The sequence below is a fragment of the Mastomys coucha genome, unplaced genomic scaffold, assembly GCF_008632895.1.
Source record: "Mastomys coucha isolate ucsf_1 unplaced genomic scaffold, UCSF_Mcou_1 pScaffold21, whole genome shotgun sequence".
Taxonomy (NCBI): domain Eukaryota; kingdom Metazoa; phylum Chordata; class Mammalia; order Rodentia; family Muridae; genus Mastomys; species Mastomys coucha.
Genome location: NW_022196904.1, coordinates 40785028 through 40805086, shown reverse-complemented (window position 1 = coordinate 40805086; position 20059 = coordinate 40785028). Strand labels below are relative to the sequence as shown.

Genomic DNA, 20059 nt, shown 5'->3' with positions numbered 1-20059 from the left:
TACAGAAGGGAAAATAAGAAGGACAACTATCATGCTTTCTCTCACATGAAGTCAATCTGATTACATGTTATATGAATGACATAAAGGCAGAAGGGAGCCACATAGAGGAGGAAAATGACCAGCAAGAAAGCAGGCCACTGGGGGATTATGAGTAACATACAATGACATACACATGTGAAAATGTTATAAGAAAGCCCTTTATTTTATATGCTAACTCAAAATTAACTGACTATACAGGAGATAGAAGGACTTTCAACTTGGAAAACTGTAAATTTTTAGAAAATCTTATTGTCTCTATCTATACATTACTTAGCCTCAAGTACTTTTGTTATAGTACCATAAACACACTAGATTCCATAATAGACACACGCACACACACACACACACACACACACACATGAGATTTTAAGGCTATAGAAAATGTTAACTAGCAGTATGTTTAAAGAGTTAAAAGAATGAGACCTCAATTTTCCAAAGACAACAAATATACAATAAGAAAAGGCTGTCTTGTTAGATGCATCAATAAGCATCTCTCCTAACGGCATTTGCTAAACCTGGTTAAGAAGCTTGGGGTGCAGCTCAGTGAGGACTCCAAGAAACTGCCCATATAACAAGGCTAGACACACAGTGAACTTAGTAGCCCACCCGAACAGCTTGGTACCATGTGGTCAAACACTTCCTCCCCACTCCACCCACTTTGAAGAACTTTCAAGCACAAATCAGCCTCAGGGAAATGCAAAGCCCCAATTTAATGCTTGATGTGGCTCAAAGAACTGAGCCAAAGCCTGTAATCTATAATCCTGCCAAAGTCAATAAAGTAAATTCCTTGTGTACTTCCTGTGTTTCAAGTTGACAAGGGGCTTTGTTCCACTGTGTAAGTGAAAGTTCCCTACAAAGGCAGACTGGTTGAATTCCAAGGATGTGGGAAGTTGGAATGCTGCAAGTCCAGAACCAAATTAGCTTTGGCAGTGTCTGGCCCTTAACAGCCATTTGTGACCTATCTCAACGTGACCCAACCTTCTATGAGTGTTAATCTTAGGTAAATCTTTCAAAATCTTAGATGGCATCAAAACTTAAAATACCTTTAGGAAAGGAAAGGGAAATGAGCCTTGAGTGCCCCTGACTTAGAAAAACACCAACCACCCTCACACGGTTTCTTGGAGAGATGATTCAGGAAGGAAAAGATGATCAAGAAGTCACGTCCTCCTCAGTCAGAGCAGTCAGCAGAGCCCACACCTATGCAGAAGTAGATAAACAAAAACAACAAAACAAAGCAAGGCACAGAGGCTACACATCACTCCATGGCAGTTCCTTCCCATCATTCTACACAATAAACATAAGAGGATAAGGTGCAAAAAGATCTAGACCCCAGCCTGGTAAGGAGCATGACTTATAGAACACATGAACGTTACTCATCAGGAAACAGGAATGGAATTCAAAGACAGACTGTAAAGCAGCAAGGTGAGACGCTGAGAAGGCTTGAAAACCAGGAAAGTGAATCAAGCGAAGACTTAGGAATCACCATATAAGACAAAGGCAACAACAATTAGGAAGGACTTGAAGGAAAACATAACCCAGAGCAAGGATTGAACACTGAAAAAAAAAAAAAACCTTACCAGGAGACCAGACTCTCATCACTGAGGCAGATCCTGAAGCAGATGCTATGGCAGGGCAGATGCATCGAAGACATGGCCTAAGATGATCAGAGAACTAACTGCAGCTCAAAACAACATGGCATCCAGGGAGAATGGACAGATTCAAATACATATCTACCTATGAGCTAATTACATAAAAACAGTATCTGTAGGGAAAGAATCTGGACTGGAACCAGTTCTTTCTAAGACACTGTAAAGGTTCTGTGGGAAACAACATGACCCAAAAAACTGCCCAGCAGCTATGGAAAGAAGCAGATGTTCATAGCCATCGAATAAGGGATACAGGACTCAAGGACACATGAAAGAGAACTTGTTAGTGTGGTCATGTTTAAGAGATGACTGAAAAGTGAAGTATCGAGAGGCCACTGTCAAAGGACAGTTGGCACCGACATTCTGAAATTGATTTGCTAGAACAGTAAATAGTGGTTAAGAAACAAACACTAAAATCCCACTATAAGATCTACAAGATGACAAATCAGCCGTGAAGAGGAAAGCACTGGGCAGGTGTGACTGCCCTCATCCTCGGGGCATATGGTCACAGCTGCTCTTTAGAACGGAAAGGGGTTGGTAATAACAGACAAACCTGGGATGACTCGAATGTCATGTCTGGAAGGAAGGGGAACAGGATGAATCCTGGCACAGTCTCTGCAGGGCCTGCTGTCCAGTGGAGCCATCTGGGCAGTTACTCAGCCATCCCATGCCTCACAACCCAGTCTAGGGACTCATTCACTCGCTGTGTTACTGTCTGAAACCAAACAGCTGTTTCCAGAGCCATCTTGAGACATCTGCAAACAGTAGCTTATCTGATCCTTGCTGAAGCCTATGAAGTGAGTACTGCTGTTTCTTCATTTTACAGAGCAGGAAACCAAGGCACTGAGAAGCTCCATCACGTGCCCCAGAGGTAATGAAAGAGGCTAAGCACTCAGGCAGGCTGACTCTCAGTGCCGCCTTCAACCTGCCACACGCTATCTGCCTTCGCACTTACACAGGAAAATCACAAATACAACTGTGTCGGGGCCAGTGAATTTCTGTCAGGACAAGCTCTCCTGTGAGGAAAGCCCATCATCATTTATTTACGCTGAGACATGTGATGGAATCTGCCAGTACTGTGGAGTCGTGGCTCATCCTCTGGAGAAAAGAGGTTTAATAACAACAGAAGGCATGATGGTGGTAACAGAAGGTTCAACTAAAGTGCAAAAGCTAACCATAGCAGCATGGTCTACTGAGTGAGCTCCAGGACAGCCAGGGCTACACAGAGAAACCCTGTCTTGAAAAACAAACAAACAAAAAAGCTAAACACACACACACACACACACACACACACACACACACACACACACACACATAGAGGCACACAAAATTGGGACAAGTTGTAGAGGTAAAAGAAGGGGAAAATAATGTAATTATATGATTGAAATAAAAATCTATAAAAACAGAATAAAATAAAATGGAGAAAAGGGAGTGCAGGAACAGGCTGCATGTATTTTAAGGAGCCAACAGCAAAGTACAGATACTTAGCAGACAGTCAAGGTTAAACACTTCCACAAATGAAGCCTCAGAGAAGTAAGAAATGTAAAGAAAAACAGCAGCAGGTAATAGGTCTTATCTGTCATCATCTTGTGCCACCAGCTAAGCCACATGAGATTACTTCAGAAAACACCACGGTAAACAAAGTGTATGTAAATAAATGAGTGTGCTTAACAATCATATTTTTTTTATTATTGCTTAAAAATTTCACAATGATAATGCATATCTGAGTTTCTTTCTTTTCATAGGAGACCTGAAAAGAGCACCCATCCTCACAGCACCAGCTACAGGGACATCACTGGCAGGCCAGCTGAAAACAAAGCCTGAGTGAGACCAAGGGCTGCAGGGCCTGCCTCCAGGAATGACACACCAGGCCACAAGCACATGTCCATGCCCAGGTGACAATCACTCTAAACTGGACACTGTCTAGTAAATCCTAACACTTCAAAAGCTCCCAAAGTTACTATTTTGCTGGATTGTCACTATGCTCATCAAAAAAAATTATAGAAAATTTATAACAAACCATTTTGAAATTGTTTTGATAAATTTATCACATAATATAATATCATGTAATATCAAACAGACCTTTTTAAAAAAACCTTCAATTTTCCATACAGAAAATCTATCACTTTTCAGATTTCATCTATTTATAGCAATAATCCCAATCCATTGGTAATAACCATCATTTAATCATATATGTTAATATTCTGCCTTGACTCAAGGCTTTAACATAATCTATAAAGCTACAAAACACAGGAGAGAACAGTGAGCAGGATGGAGACACTTGGCTAGCCCAGCCCAGCACATCCTGGTTAGTCCTCAGTGTTATCCCTGCAGAGTTACATAACAGAAGAACAGGTCTGCTACACTGGCAGAGGCCTCAAAGACAGCACTATATGAAACCAGCCACCACCAAAGCTGCTGCCATAACCATTCATCAAATATAATGAGTAAAAACTGCTACCGTATTCATTTTAAAAAATTTTTACTTTGTTTTTGTTGTTTTTGTTTGTTTCTTTGTTTTTTGGAGGGGAAACTGGGAATGGAGAAATTTATATGTAAATAAAGAAAATATCTAATTAAAAAAAGAAAAGAAAAAAAATTTTTTACTTACCATCCACTCTGATATAATAACATCCACCTTTTCCACGGGAAGACTCACTTCCTCAATCTTTCCTTTAATTAGTACAATGGTATCTTCAAGTTTATTTAGTCTGAAAGTTATAATGAATTATATTAGCCTGTTAAATGTTTTACAAACTGTATAAATATCACTGTATTTTACTTAACTCACAAATAAGATACTATTAGTTAGCCATTCCAACACTGCCCACTCACAAAATCTATACATCTCAGGGAATTTCTGCATAGTTAGAATGGCCATTCAGAAGCCAGGGAGCTTCACTCAGGGTTTCACGAATTCACTATCAATTAACTTTCATGTGCTTATATCACAGAGAGAAAGAAAGAAACAACTATGATGGAGTTGATATTGGGGCAGGGCTTAGCTCAGTGTCCTTTCCCACAGCTCGTGTCCTCTTGCCTGCATTCTTTCCTCACCACCTAACATAAGGCTCTCTTGGTCTCCTTTCTAAACAGTAGGTACCATTCCCACACTTCTACCTGGTTACATGTAAACACTATACATTGTAGGCTAGAATCTGCAGTGAGAAAACAGGAGGATTTTTTTCTGAGTTTGTATCACCTCATTTAATATTACACTTTCCATCCATTTTCCTGTAAGTTTCCTTTTTCTTTATAGCTGAGTAATCTTCTACTTTGCACATACACCACATCTCATTCTCCATTCATCTGCTGATAGGCATCTGGGTTGGTTCCATTTTGTTTCAAAGAGATGTCCAGAGCAGTAATAAACACGGGAGTGCAAACATCTCTGCAGTAGGTAAGTGCCTGGTGTTGAATGGCTGGTTAGACAGCAGCTCTACCTTTAGGTTTTTGAGTACCTCCAAACTGACTTTCTTAATGTCTGTACTAATCTGCACCCCGACCAGCAATGAGTAAGGGCTTATCTTTCCCCACATCCTCTCCAATGTTTGTTGTTAGATTTCTTGAGGGCAGCTAGTCTGACTAGGGTAAGGTGTTGGAGAAGAGTAGTTTTAATTTGCATTTCTCTGATGCCAGGGGAGATATTAAACACCTTTTAAAGGAATCATTGGCCAGTTCTGTTTCTTCTTTTGAGAACTGTTTATTTCATTAGCCCATTTGTTGGCTGACAGTTTTATTGTTTTGGTGTTTAGTTTCTGTATTTCTTTGTAAATTCTAGGCATTAGCCCCTCTATGTCACATAGCGAGCCTATGTGTTAGTTTGTTAAACAGACTCTAAAGCTGGTTAAATGACATTTTTTTTCCCAGAATATTACTGCTGTTTGTTGAATAAAGTGCCTGTTTAAAGTCCTGTTTCCTGTTGTGCTGGTTGGTTGATGAGTGCCCCAAAAGATCTCTGATTAACAAGGCAATAACACAGGGGCTGGAGAGATGGCTCAGCTGTTAAGAGCACTGACTGCTCTTCCAGAGGTCCCAAGTTCAAATCGCAGCAACTACATGGTGGCTCACAACCATCTGTAATGAGATCTGACACCCTCTTCCGGTGTGTCTGAAGACAGCTACAGTGTACTTATATAAAATAAATAAATAAATCTTTAAAACAAAAAACAAAAAACAAAACAAAACAAGGCAATAACAATGAATTCACAATAAAGGCTTCAGTCTGAAAAGGTATCTGCATTTATGAAGAATACATGCCTTTATGTAGTTATCATATCTTTAAAAACAAAGAGAAAGAGTGGAACAGAGCAGCAATGGCAACAGAGGCATAATTCCTCAGAAGTAAGTGCAACTGCAGTTAGGGAGCTGGAAGCCAGAGCCACAGCACCAACACCTTCTCTGGTGGCTGCATACACTCACCAAACTTGAGAACCTCCCTGGGGTAGTGTCATCATGATAAGAGACAACACTAGTACCTGGCCTGCTCACTGCACAGGCTGCTGGGGGAATCACACATTTGTGAACACCATTGACAAATCTCAAACATGGCACAGAACAGCAAAGTCACTATGGTGCAGAGAGGCTGAGAATCTATCCTAATCATAAAGTATTTTTAGACCCAGCATGGTAATACATGTTTGTTATCACAGCCCTCAAGAGGCTGAGACAGGAGGATTGCCACAAGTTCAAGAGGAGCTTGGATTATAAACACCAAACAAACAAAATTAACCAACCAAATAGAAAACAAAGCCACCAGAAGAAAAAGAAAACTTTTTTTAACCTTGCTTCATGACTAATATATATTTTTCAACCCCCTTTTTTAGCATCTTAAGATGACAGAATTAAAATGACCATCTTGGGAAGTGGGCTGAAGATTAACTTGCTATCTAACTAAATCACGTTCTCAATTAGAGAATAGACATTTTAATTACATAGGAGTTCTTCTTACCCTAAAGAAGAGGCACCCTAACATCATCAAAGCATTATTGTTACACTAAAGCATTCATTTTAAAGTACATGTTGTTGAAACATTTATATTTAGGTGACCATGATCAACAATACATAAAAGACTGATTGCTCATCCTCAGAAAACCAATCTCTGTCTCTGTCTCTGTCTCTCTGTCTCTCTGTCTCTCTCCCTGTCTCTGTGTGTCTCTGTGTGTATGTGTGTGTATGTGTGGGTGTGTGTGTGTTTCTTTCTCCCTCCCTTTATCCTTCCCTTCCCCTCTCTTGAGATAGGACCTTGAACTTCTGATACTCTTTTTTTCTCATTCCTTATGAGATTTTTAGTCTACAGATTCATTCTAAGGGAATCATATGAAACACATGCTTTCCTGCCTGCCTTCTTTCAAAAAGCAGGCCTATGAAAGTAGGTAGGGGATAAGAGGGCTTCCCATCTATAAGTTAGGTTCTCTGTGAAATTCAGTGAACATTCAGACTGTAATGTCATGGTTATCTTTAAAAAAAATAAAATCTATGGAGGAAAGGACACACAAAGCAATAACTAGCTCACCAAGAGGGGTTGTTTAGACGGTTTTGGGGGAAAAAGGGAGCAAGGGGGATTACATGAGCCCCTACAAAGGCTTACTAATAAACCCTGCAGATACATCAAATGAAAACTGCTATGTGTGACTGAACCAGAGCAGGCCAGCATAACCACTTTGGAAGATGGCCAAGCAAGTGCTTAAGAAGTCAGCAGGTAGCTCTGTCCCATGACTCTCACTCTGCTCATGGGTTTATATCGCATAGGCGGATGTCTGTGGCTGAGCAGCTATGGCAGCCTGACTTACTGGGGAAGGGCTGAGGATGAGGCAGCTGCTGAAGAGCAAGTGATGGTTAGGCTCTCTTCCTGGTGACGGTTACTACTAAATGTTATTTTCCTCCATGATTATGAATACTTATGCATTTTATTGCTCACTTATACTTCTGTATTTGTTTATCTATGCAGTATTTCATACAAAAACAGAAAAAGGAAAATTTGCTTAGTTTTGAGGTTTTCAAAGGAATACTTAGAAATTACTATAGCTGCTTGCAATTTTCTAAAATACTAAGGCTTTAGCAACTATAAATACTTCATGCTTCTTAAAGGAGCAGAACCTTACCTACCTACACAGACACATCTTGGAAAGGCTGTATAGAGAGAAGACCTGCTCTGAGAAGAGCTATCTCCTCGGCCCATTTATGATTTTGCTGCCAACATCAGCAAACTCAGTTATGGACATAGAGGAGAGAACATGATTCAAGGGTACACAGAAGACACAAGGCCCATCGTTCCCAGGAACACGGGTTTAGATTGTTCCACACATATTTCAGCACCAGCTGACTTCCTATTCAGGAAAGACCTACAGACTGAACTTAGACACCCAAGAGTACCCCAGTCTTACTTTAGCTTAAAAGCATTCTAAATGAATCAATCTCTTCAGCAAAATCTGCTGTCCAACCACCAAAGCTTCAATCTGTGAGAATATTTCCTTGTAATAAGCCCTTTAAGCAGTTCTCTCAGCTAACCCAATAAGCACTGAATTACCAGTTTGTTTCAGCATGGAAAGCACAATAACGCAAAACCCTCTCTGCTTATTTCCTGTCTTCAAAGCAGCAGTCTCATCTATTTCACTAAGATACTAGACGAGGGGTGGCAAGAGAACTCCATACACCAGTGCTCTCAGGAAGACAGAGGGAGAAGAAGACAGTGAGCAGCACAGGGTGCCATGAGATCTCCATAGTGGAGCCGGCTCTGGTAGAAGCCCCATATTCATTCAACTTCCAGTGTGTTGGGGAGAAAAGAGTTGGTAGAGTACTACATCAAAGAGCTCATACAGGGAGCTGAAAGGTGAGGTTAATGGAGTCAGATTTCCTAATGACAATGAAGAACCATTTGTGTCTCTTTAGAATAAGTAATATAGAATTAAGTTTGCAGTCCAGTCTTGCCCAGTAATTTAGATATACAGGCACAGTTAACATTTTAAGAAACATGGGAAAATACACAGGTAGAGAGCACAGAACACAGTAGGAATTCACAATCGAGTGAATGACATTTAAAAGTCGTGACAAGTGTCCTAGAAATCACAGAAAAGAACACAGGTATGTCAACAAAAGCTGAAAGTGACAGTGTAAGAATACTCTAATAGGTACAGCACTCTTGGGGTTTCAATTCAGTGTCCAAACCACATATTTCCTCATCTTTTGTTGTCTATAAACATATTTGAGGGGCTGGAGAGATGGCTCAGTGGTTAAGAGCACTGACTGCTCTTCCAGGGGTCCTGAGTTCAATTCCCAACAACCACATGGTAGTTCACAACCATCTGTAATGGGACCTGATGCCCTCTTCTGGTGTGTCTGAAGACAGCAACTGTGTACTCACATAAAAATAAATAAACCTTTAAAAAAAACATATTGAAATGATAAACTAAAACTATAATATAAAAGCAGAGATACTGTAAGAGGTATCAGACTAAAGATTTTGGTAATTTGGTGGGAGAGAATAGAGAGTGAATCAGACCAGCAAACTGGTTCAGGCAGGACCCAACACTCAAGTGCATAGCACACTGAATAAAGCCATTCTCACAACATAAACCCTAGAGGGGAGCACACAAGTGCACAGGGTGGGAGTGCCAGAGGGGCTGAAACAGGACTACAAGAATGATGCCCTGACCAGGACTCCTTTTCCACCCCAGACACCCCAGCACCATCACTTTCCTTCCCACAGATACATAATCAATTAAAAACAATATGGTAGATAAAGGGGGGAAGGGAGATACATGGCTCAGAACAAGGCTATTGCATAAGCTCCCCACTCCCAGTGCATCCATCTGCGTGTAGCTAAACTTCTACTACAGTAAAAACAGTGGTGAAATGAATCATCAGATTCAAGCAGATGATGGTCTCCAGGCCCCCTAGGAGGGCAACTTTGAACATGTAATGTCCTAGGTGTTGAGAATTCATTAATCTACTCACTCACCAGGCAGGTGTTCAAAGAAGCCCCCCATGTCCCTGCTAAACTAGGGGGAGCTGGCATTTCAGGAAGCTTTGATCAGTTCTATTTACAACCTTTGCTAACTGTCCATCATCAATCTTCTTTGCAGGTGTTAGAGATGAAAAGATGAGAGAGCTCTTGCCTAATCTAGAGGACACTTATATGAACATGACAGCAGGCCAAAATAGCCCTTGGTTTTTGTTTTTAATTGTGCTTGTGGTGCTGGGGTCAAAGCCAGGCCTCACATATGCTAGGCAGGTGCTTGAGTGCTGGGCTGTCCTGCCTCACTAGGTTTTTCATATCTTGTTAATATGCTAGACAGAAGCAGCTCTGTGAAATACATCATCTTTCTCATGAAAACTCTCCAGCTTTGTCAAAGTCTAAATGATGAGACTTCCATGGCTGAGTTGGGCAGAAACCAGAGAAATGGCATAATACCTCCAACAGAGATCTGAGAGTAAACACAGTATATAACTGTCTGGCAGCTGAATAGCTTTCTATCCTCAGCTAAATTTATGTTCTGATATGATTATTCTCTGCATAGTTAAAAACATAATAGCAGGAAAGAGAACTTTCTTTTGCCTTTTTAGTTTTTTTGTTTTGTTTTGTTTTGTTTTTTTGCCATTATCATCACCCCTGAACCCCTTTTCATATCAGCAGCCTCAGAATAGCTGGTTGGACTATTTTAGACTTTAACACAATTTAAATTAAATAACTAAAATATTCCTCATTCTAAATTCAACAGAAAGACTAAAGAAATGTTAGCAATTTATTGTTAAGTGGGAGAACCTACAGTTTGAGTATTGTTAGTAAGCTGTTATTTAGTAATTTGAACTAACACTCAAACACATGACTGATAAGCCATTTACCAATTTGGTGTATTAGATTATGTTAAAATTCTCCCACAAAAACAAATGAACAGAATAAATAACATGACAGGGCTGTGATAGACAAGAACACAGAACTCCTGTAGTTGGGCGTGATGATCCACATGTCATGTATGGCTGAAACAGGATTAGGCTACACAGCTGACAGTTTCAAAAAACAAAAACAAAAGTTTTTGCAAAACATGCTTGGTTTTGCTCTCTGTGGCACTAATAAGGACTAGCAAAGCAATGTCCACTATGTACTACCGTAAGCAAGGCCCCCTAAGCACTGTAAGACAAGGCTTCCCAAGCATCCGTCCTGTGATACAACTACTGCCTCTGACAATTTCCATCTGAAAAAGGCCTACACAGTGACAAGGTTTCCATTCAACAAGCAACTCGAGGCAGTGGCCTGCCACAGCACTAAGAACTGTGGTGGGATGTTACTCCCTTGTCCTGGATGTCCACTTACCTCTCTTCTCATAGAAGAGTACCATGCACAGGGTCATCACACTCTAAACTTCACTGCTTATTCCTTGAGACATCACTGCCACTCTACATGAGTGACAGGGCAAATGTTGAGATGATCACAAAGGAAAAGAGACTAAGAAATAACTGCCAGCATGCATCACAGACTTTCTGCTGTGGTGCTCAGGCTGTGTTGCCAGCTGGCGGAGCTTTGGGAGAGTGGTTGGCTAATGAAAGCAAAGCCTTCATCAATGGGTAAATCCACATTAGAATGTCACAAAAACATGGAACTAAGAAACATGGATGAACCAGAATAAAATAGGTCACACTTTGAGGAAGAGACTTTGCCCCCTGGTCTCCCCTGACCCATACCATCAAGTGAGTTTTCCTCCACAGTATTGAGTATCTGACTCAACTCCAGCACAGTAACACAAATCCAGCGGACAGAGCCATAACCTCTGAAATATCAAGCTGAATTAAACTCTCCTGCAGAATAGAGCTCATCACAGAACTGAAACCTGAACATATACACAAACATTAGGGTAGGAATGATGGCTCAGCAGATAAGAAAACTGGCTGTTTTTCCAGAGGATATAGGTTCAGTTCCTAGCATCCACATGGTAACTCAACTGTCCCTAACTACAGTCCCAGAGGCTTCAAAGCCTTATTCTGGCATAAACATACACGCACGCACACACACATGCACGCACGCACACACTCACTCAAACAATCACACAACTAAATTTAAAAAAAAAAAAGTAAAAAAAAAAGGTAAAACATTTTTGTAAGCTTTAACACTAACCCTTGAATTGTGAAGTTCAGATACAATGGATGTGAACTTGATCCCTTGGGAACTAGAACAAACTTTTCCATTATTTCAATAAAATACAAAGTTCAATTGAAAGCACAGGTAGTCCAGTTCTATAGAATCAAGCTCATGGCTAGCTCACCTGCTGAGCATCGCTCCTGCTCTAATGTTTGTGTATATGTTCAAACTTCAGTTCTGTGATGAGCTCTGCTCTGCAGAGGAGCTTAATTCAGCTCGCTGTTTCAGAGCTCACCTTGCTTTGTGTTACTGTGCTAGAGTTGAGGCAGAATACTATGGTAGAAGGGTGTTGAGGAAAACTCCTTTGATGGTGTGGATCAGGGGAGAAGGGGAAAGGTCTCTTCTTCAAGGAGCAGGGTCTTTCACACTGGTTGTTTTGCCAGGAAACTCCTGGCAAAAGTGCCTTTCCATAATCTTACTACCTACAATGAGTTTTTGTTAATTTTTTTAGAACAGTTTTTCATTAGGACGGCAGCTCTCAGGTTTGTTTACACAAGCGATTGAGACAGCAGCTAAGGAACCCTAGAATGGCAATGAGGTTTAACTGTACACCATACAAATGGGAAATAAAAACCTTTACAGCCTGCAGAATGGCCCAACTTCAGCTTGCTTCTAACCATTCCAGAATTAGCATAAAGGAAGAAGGCTCCTATCAGAAAATACAAACACAGGCTTTAGTCTTTAACTGCTATCTGCCAAAGAAGGCATTCCTGACAGATCTGTGGAGTCTTGTGCTAATACCATTCTATAATGGCTTCTGATCTTATACTATAATCAGCATGCTCTAGGTCAAAATAGCATAAGAACAATTCCAGGACAACTGTCAGGATGACTCAGCATACAACTCCAGCACAACTAGCTCAACGCAACTTAAGGTTTATTGTGCTGGTAGATTTTTACAAAAAGACAGATATCTGACTATCCTTTATTAGACAGTTGCTAAAAGTTAGGAAATATGTAAATTTTCACATTCAAAATTAATTATAAATTGAGCCTTAAATGTACACCTACCTTATGATATCCATAGCCTGGTAGAGGATTTCAGACTGGTCGACTGCAATCACTTTCTTTGCCCCAGCTTTGGCAGCAAACATGGAGAGAATTCCAGTTCCACAGCCGACATCCAGAACGACCTGAAAGATAAAAGTAGCTACTATTGAAAAAGCATCTATTTTAGACTGCACTCACATGGGAATATTTGAGTTAGGAGCATCTTCTGATAAAAGTTTAACTTTGCAGATTAAATATGGTAATTTCTATGTGCAAAAACAACATATTATGGATTATTTCAAATCAGTAACATTACAGTTGCCCACAGTATTCTGTAATTATGCCAACAATGCTAAATTAAGAGACACTTTGCACAAACCAAGCAACTCCATGGCCAGCATAAAGGTGCTTTACTCCACTTACTGCTAGAGTCTAACTGAGGCTCCATAAATCTGAATTTGGGCAGAAATACACCTTTTAAGTTTGAGCAAAAGGAATTAAAGTAGACCCAATACAACTTAAAAACAGTTACAAGGACAAAGGGAACAGCAGATGAGGGGAGGTGACCGAGGGAAGGGGTAGAACATCAGCTGGGAGAGGAATCTACCAAACACACTTCAATTAAGAATATCATAGTGACAGCTAATAATGCCTTCTATGCTAACTTAAGAAATACTGGCAGGTAAAAGCTGTGTGCTTTCATTGACAGTGATACCCTGGCAAATGCTATAAATTTGTCCTAAATAAACACCATTCCAGAGCCCATGTATGTTAAACACCAGTTTTATAAGCACTGGAATTATAGGAACATACAACCATGCCTAGCTCTCCTAATCTTTGTCTTAATAGCTAACACATACTTTTTGGAGAAATGAACAATAAATGAATAAAAGAATATAAAATAATGTCAGGCAGTGATTGACAAAAATATGGGATGAATATGAGAGCAGAGGAAAAGGGATATATATATTCCTTTTAAATTGTCTACAGGTTGAAGAATACCTGATTCACATGCTTAAGAGAACTGAGGCTGGGGCTGGCGAGATGGCTCAGCGGGTAAGAACACTGACGGCTCTTCCGAAGGTACTGAGTTCGGATCCCAGCAACCACGTGGTGGCTCACAACCACCCATAATGAGATCTGATGCCGCCTTCTGGTGCGTCTGAAGACAGCTGCAGTAAATTACGCCAGAGGGCGAGGGGCGGAGAGAGTGGGGCTGGAGCAAGTGGGGCCTGCAGAGGTCCTGAGATCAACAGCAGCCACACACATGATAGCTCATGACCATCTATACAGCTACAGTGTACTCATACACATAAAATAAAAATAAATCTTTAAGAAAAACAAAACAAAATAATAACAATAACCTCAGGCACAGATTGTATAAACATAAGTATAGTATTTCCCAACAACCAAAACTTTAAAAAAAAAGAGAGAGAGAGAGAACTGAGGCTGTAGAACAGCTGTGCTATGCAAAGATCTGAGTGCATAATCAAGTTGAACTCCACAGGGCCAGTCTACTCACCATGACTCAACACTAACTAGCAGCTTCCCCTGCTTCCACTGAGGTAAGACTATGGAACACACACTTAGGATGTGTGCCAATAGCCTCCTCTGTGTTTATTTATATGTGAACTATATTACAGTATCGTTTCCCATTCTTCCTGTTCCCATTCTCTCTTCTTTCCAATGTAACCACATTATATCAGAGTTCTAGGTCCAGAGATGTAGTTCAGTAGGAGAGTGTGTACACAGCACTGCTCTGGCTGCAATTTCTCAGAACAGAAACAAAACAAATTCTGTAGAAGTTAGAGATTATTTACAACATGACTAAGCTGTTGTGGGAGAATTTTCCTTAAGGGACATAAATTATATCTAACCCCCTTATGAGGACACCAGCAACAAACCATAGTTCAAGAATCTGGCTTGGGGAGCCTGTGAGTTTATGGAGCTTCCTTCAGAGCATGGCAAGTTCCCCATGGCTGTACAGATGGAGACCCCACCCCTGCCTTCAGTTAATTAGGCTTCTTCACTCGATGTACTCCAGCACCTCCCCAAACCATGAGGCCAGTATGATTAGAGCAGAATTACCATACAAATGTCAAGAAGATACAGGAAAGGATAGCTGAAATCACAGTGAGGCCCAATGACCTTCCCCACTCCTTCTTCCTATAAGGCAAAATCAGCAATCTCTAAGAATTTTCTTTTAATATATAATCCATAATACTGTTACAAACAAACTAATTTTGTCAAGTTCCAAATAAAATATAATAAGCCAAACCAGAAAGAAAGCAGTAAAACACAAAAAAGTAGAAATGTACAGTGGGGCTACATATAGCATGAGTGTGTCAAAAGCTCTCAAAGAATCTCATTTTTATGTTGGAGATTAAACCCATTGCATCTCCCAAAACTCATTACAATTTATAAGATTAGAAATAAAAATAAAAGCCTGGAAGGAGACTGAGAAGCTTGATCATAGACTGCTTTGGCTACTGACGGAAGGACAAGCTGGCACCAATACCACCTGAAGAAGACCCATTATGGCCCAAAGTCCACTTTTTTTTCTTTCTGCCACAACACAGACCTAACCCAGATCAGATGAGCACTCATCATCGAGCTACATCCTAACCTTTGGTTTCCTGACACAGGGTCTTGCTAAGCAGCTTGCCAGGTTGTCCTGGAACTTTTTATGAAGGCCAGTCTGGCACAGAACTTGAAAACTGCCACAAAGCTGCTTGTAGTGGCACAGGCCTTTAATCAAAGCACATGGAAGGCAGAGGCAGAGGCAGGTGGATCTCTGAGTTTGAGGCTCACCTGATATATAGAGGAAGTTCCAGGGCTACAGAAAGAAACCTTCTCAAAAACCACCACCACAACCACCAAAAAGAAAAGGAAGAGGAGGAGGAAGAGGAAAAGGAAGGAAAGATGGAAGAGTCAGAAAGAGAGAAAGAGGGAAGAAGGAAGGGAGGGAGGGAGAGAGGGAAGAAGGAAGGAAGGAAGGAAGGAAGGAAGGAAGAAAGAAAGAAATTAAATAAGTTAAATTGCCTTAGCCTATTGAGTGCTAAAATTATATGTAGGCATACATGCAATACACACTAAGCATGAATCAAAAATAAGTTGTATTCTCACATACATACATATTATATGAAGTAATACTTCTAGTACAAATATTAAAACAATGTATAGATGTTCTTATACTGGGTATATGAACAATTAAAATTATCAGGAAAAGATAATCTGTGACCTCCCCCAGCCTCAAGCGGGCTGGACCAGACTTTGTCCATGCCATAAGCAGCTAGCCCACTTAGGGTGGAGTTTCCTGAGATAAAGAAAGCCCTTCTCTGCCTCTTCCGAAGTTCCTGCTAGGAGCCACGTCCTGCAGAGCTGCTTCACCTGCCTTCAGGACAGAACAACAAGATGCTAATTAGGCCACAAGATCCTGGCTTACTGGGGGATGGGTTCCCTGCCTATATATTCTCAGACTCTGAAATAACACATTGGACCTTGATCGGAACCTTTTGACTTGGTCTGGTTATTTCTCTCGCAGTCTGACTCCCCTATTTTCCCCCAGGCCCCTGCCTCTCTTTCAGGAACCCAATTTGCATAGTTGCTAGTGGCTACAATACTCCACACTGCCAGTCACTGGGGAAAGGACATTGGAAATGTAAGACTCTCTCAGACCCAGTAGGATGGCTACAGGACAGAAAACAAACATCAGGAGTTAGCACTCAGAAGTGGAGCCCTTGTGCATGACTGGAAATGGAAGGAAGAAAACCCACTTTTAAAAAACAAACAAACAAAAGACAAAGTGGCATCTGGCAATTCTCCCTCTGGACACATCTCCAAACAAAGAGGGCAGGTTCTTAAAGGGTACCTCAACATCCATGTTAACAGCAACAGTATCCCCAACAGTTAAAGCATGGACGTAAACTGAGCATCTACAGACTGATGGATAGGGCATATATAAATGTAATCAGTTTACCCAGTCTTAAAAAGGAAGGAATTCTAAGACATGCTCTAATGTGAAGTCTTTGGAGCTACTGTCTGCTGTGAGAAGAAACAGCCTTTGATTCAACTTATATAAGGTGCATACAACAGTCGCAGCGATAAGGAAGAAAAGTGACCTTCAGAGGCTGGAGGGAGGGAAGTGTGGAGTCACCAATGGGATAGAGTTTTAGCTTTGTAAAATGAACACAACTCTGAAGATAAATGGTGAAGATAAATGGTGAAGACAAATGGTCATAGCATTTTCACTGTACTGACTACCACTCAAGTGTTCACGTAAAATGATTAAGACAGCAACTTTTCTCATTTGTTATTTAATGACACTGGAAACTGGGAGAAATGTTAATAAGGATTAATTTCTATAAAAATAAAGATTTAAGATAGACATAGCACAGTTCAGTTAAGAATCTGTTTGCAGGCTGGAGAGATACACTTCAGTGGTTAAGAGGGCTTGCTGTGTAATCATGAGGACTGGAGTTCAGATCCTAGTGAGCCCAATGTGCAGGCATGCCTGTAACCACAGCTCTGAGAAGAGACAGGAGGATTGCTGAGACTTGCTGGCTCCCATTCTAGCCAATAAAATGGTAATATCCAGGTTCAGAGAAAGACTCTGCCTCAGGGGAATGGGGAGTGGGGTGGGGAGTGGTGATACAGGAAGATACTTGATGCCCTCTTCTGGCCTTAGGGCCTGTGCAGACAGACATAGGGCACAGATCTCTCTCTCTCTCTCTCTCTCTCTCTCTCTCTCTCTTTCTCTCTCTCTCTCTCTTTTTCTCTCTCTCTCTCTCCCCCCTCCCTCTCTCTTTCTCAAACACTCATATATACTTTATTTAATCCTCACTTTTCAAATGAGTAAACTTCAAAGAGAGAAAGAAACATATCCAGGACCCTACAGCTGGTGAATTATACAACTGGCTTCTGACACAGGTCAATGTGCTTCCAGAACCTCATTATACTCCCCATTGAACTTTAGTAGTTAATTACATCTAGCTGATAACTGAGTGATCCGGAACTTGACAGACTCAGAAGAAGTGGTGAGAATAACAAAATAAATTCTATAAAATTATAAGCTTCTCGGCCTTTTGGCTAAGATCAAGTGTAGTATCTATAAAATTTCTATAAGTTGATTTTCTCTTTTCTAACAAACAAAGTGAACAAGCAAACCTTAACTGTAGATAGAAACCAGCAGCATAAAGGCGGCCCCTGACTGGGAATTTCTTCAATGGACTCCAAACAAATTAATTATGAGCATGTGAGAGGATGATTAAGTGTCACCCAAAGTTAAATTAATTGAGCTACCATATGGCCTCCACAGGAATTTTGAGAACTGAAACAATATTAAGAAAGGAAACAAGATAGGGAGGGAGCAGGAAGGAAGAAAAAGACCATTCTTAATTACAGCCACCTTAAAAAATATATATATAAAAAACTGTACTTGTGTGTTTGTGAAGATATGTGTGCCACAGCATGCACGTGGACCTTGTCTGGAACAACACCTCTTTGCTAGTCACTACTGTGCGCCTCAGGCGAGCTTCTGAGTCTCTTGGCTCTACCTCCTTTTTGCCAGAAAGGCTCTTGGGTTACAGACTTGCTACTGTATCTCGTTTTATGTAGATCCAAACTCACTCACGCTTGCATGTATAACCACTAGGCAACTCCCTGATCCCATAAAAATATTGTGAAAAATAAATACATCTCTACTATGCACTGTAAAGTATGACATAGAAGTTGTAGCATGAAGTCTACTTAGCACATAAAAGAGGAAATAGTCATAAAACAGGAAAAAATGTACAATTTGACTTTGAAAACAATGACCCATAAATAGTTCCACATAGCAACAACCAGGTATGTTTGTCTGTGGGTAGCCAAACTGTAGCAAGTCCCACCTTAACCACCTCCCCAGCACCGACACACTGTTGCTCAGTCCCACCTTAACCACCTCCCCAGCACCGACACACTGGTGCTCAGTCCCACCTTAACTACCTCCCCAGCACCGACACACTGTTGCTCAGTGTGGCCAAGACTTGCAAGCCCTAGACTAAAATACAAAGGCTGGGGTGTTTTCAGTTCTGTGTTTTGAAGACATCAATTAACCTCCCTGTTTAAAGTAAACTTAAAACAAATCACAGGTAGAGCAGACAGTCAGCCCCTAGTTCCATGGTGTGACACAACGGCCTATGAATTATGAAATGCACTTAAATGTATGGCACTGCATCTTCTACAGCCACAGCCACAATGGAAGGAGACAGAACCTGCAGACTAATATTCTCAGGTACAAAAAAGTATGCCCTTAAGTATGCTTTAAGACACTAAATATTTTAATTACAGTGACCTTTGAGAAACCACAAATGTCAGGCAAAATTCATCACCCTGGTAAATTTAATGGCTACCACCTCAGGTAAAGCAGCAAGGAGGTGCTCATACCTAGCACTCACAGTAGCCTGCCATCCTTACCTAGGTAGCTCTCTCAGTGACAGGCATAAAATGCCATAAACTGACTTCACATAGTTTGTTGATAATGCGAACATGGAATGTCTGATTGTGTATGTATGTAGGTGTGTATGCGTGTGCATATAAGCATTGAGTGTGTGTTCAGATGTGCATTTATGTTTATGTATGTGTGTACATACAGGCCAGAGATTGACTCTGGTTGTCTTACTCTCACTCTCGACCACTGAGCACACAGCCTGATGATTCAGCTTGTCTAACTAGCCAACTTGTGATAGGGAACCCATCTGTGCCCGGATGTACCTGGATCACAGGTGAGCTGCCATGTGGATGCTGGGAATGTAAACCCCAGTTCCCCTAGCTATTTGTGATAAGTGCTTTATCACTGATACATCTCCCAGCCCATACACATAGACAAAAACACAGCCCTGCAAGAAAGAAACTAGAAGCAAAAGTTGCTGGGAACAGGTCCACCAACGTAGTAAGAACCCTTTCTAGTTACAAATACTTTAGTAAGTAGTATTTAAACCTTTCTGGGATTTCCTTACTTACTATAAAACAGTCCAGTCCAGAGTACACTGAGAGAAAAACCTCTAGCTCACCTCTTCATTCTCTATGTCATTGAACAAAGAAATGAGAAGATGCCTTAAAGACACGAGGATGCTCAGACAACAGCAATGTCACTCAGAAAGGATCTGAACACTCAGTCTGCAGGTGAGCCACAAAAGTAGCTCTCACAGCGAAGGTCTCTATTCTCTGTCCCTCCAAGACAGAACACCCAGGAAATATCTTAGAGGAG

General features: G+C 40.9%; 1 protein-coding gene and 1 pseudogene across 1 annotated transcript in view; one reads left to right on the top strand and one right to left on the bottom strand.

Moving 5' to 3' along the window:
• The window catches only part of Prmt3 (protein arginine methyltransferase 3), an 87745-nt gene that overhangs the window by 52971 nt on the left and 14715 nt on the right, over positions 1-20059 (bottom strand). Inside the window, exons 9-10 of the mRNA XM_031386779.1 lie at positions 12832-12953; positions 4297-4396 (exon numbers count right to left, since the gene is read on the bottom strand). Coding sequence (XP_031242639.1) covers positions 4297-4396; positions 12832-12953 — 222 coding nt within the window. The remainder of the gene's footprint in view (positions 1-4296; positions 4397-12831; positions 12954-20059) is intronic.
• On the top strand, positions 17879-17980 carry LOC116104150 (annotated as a pseudogene).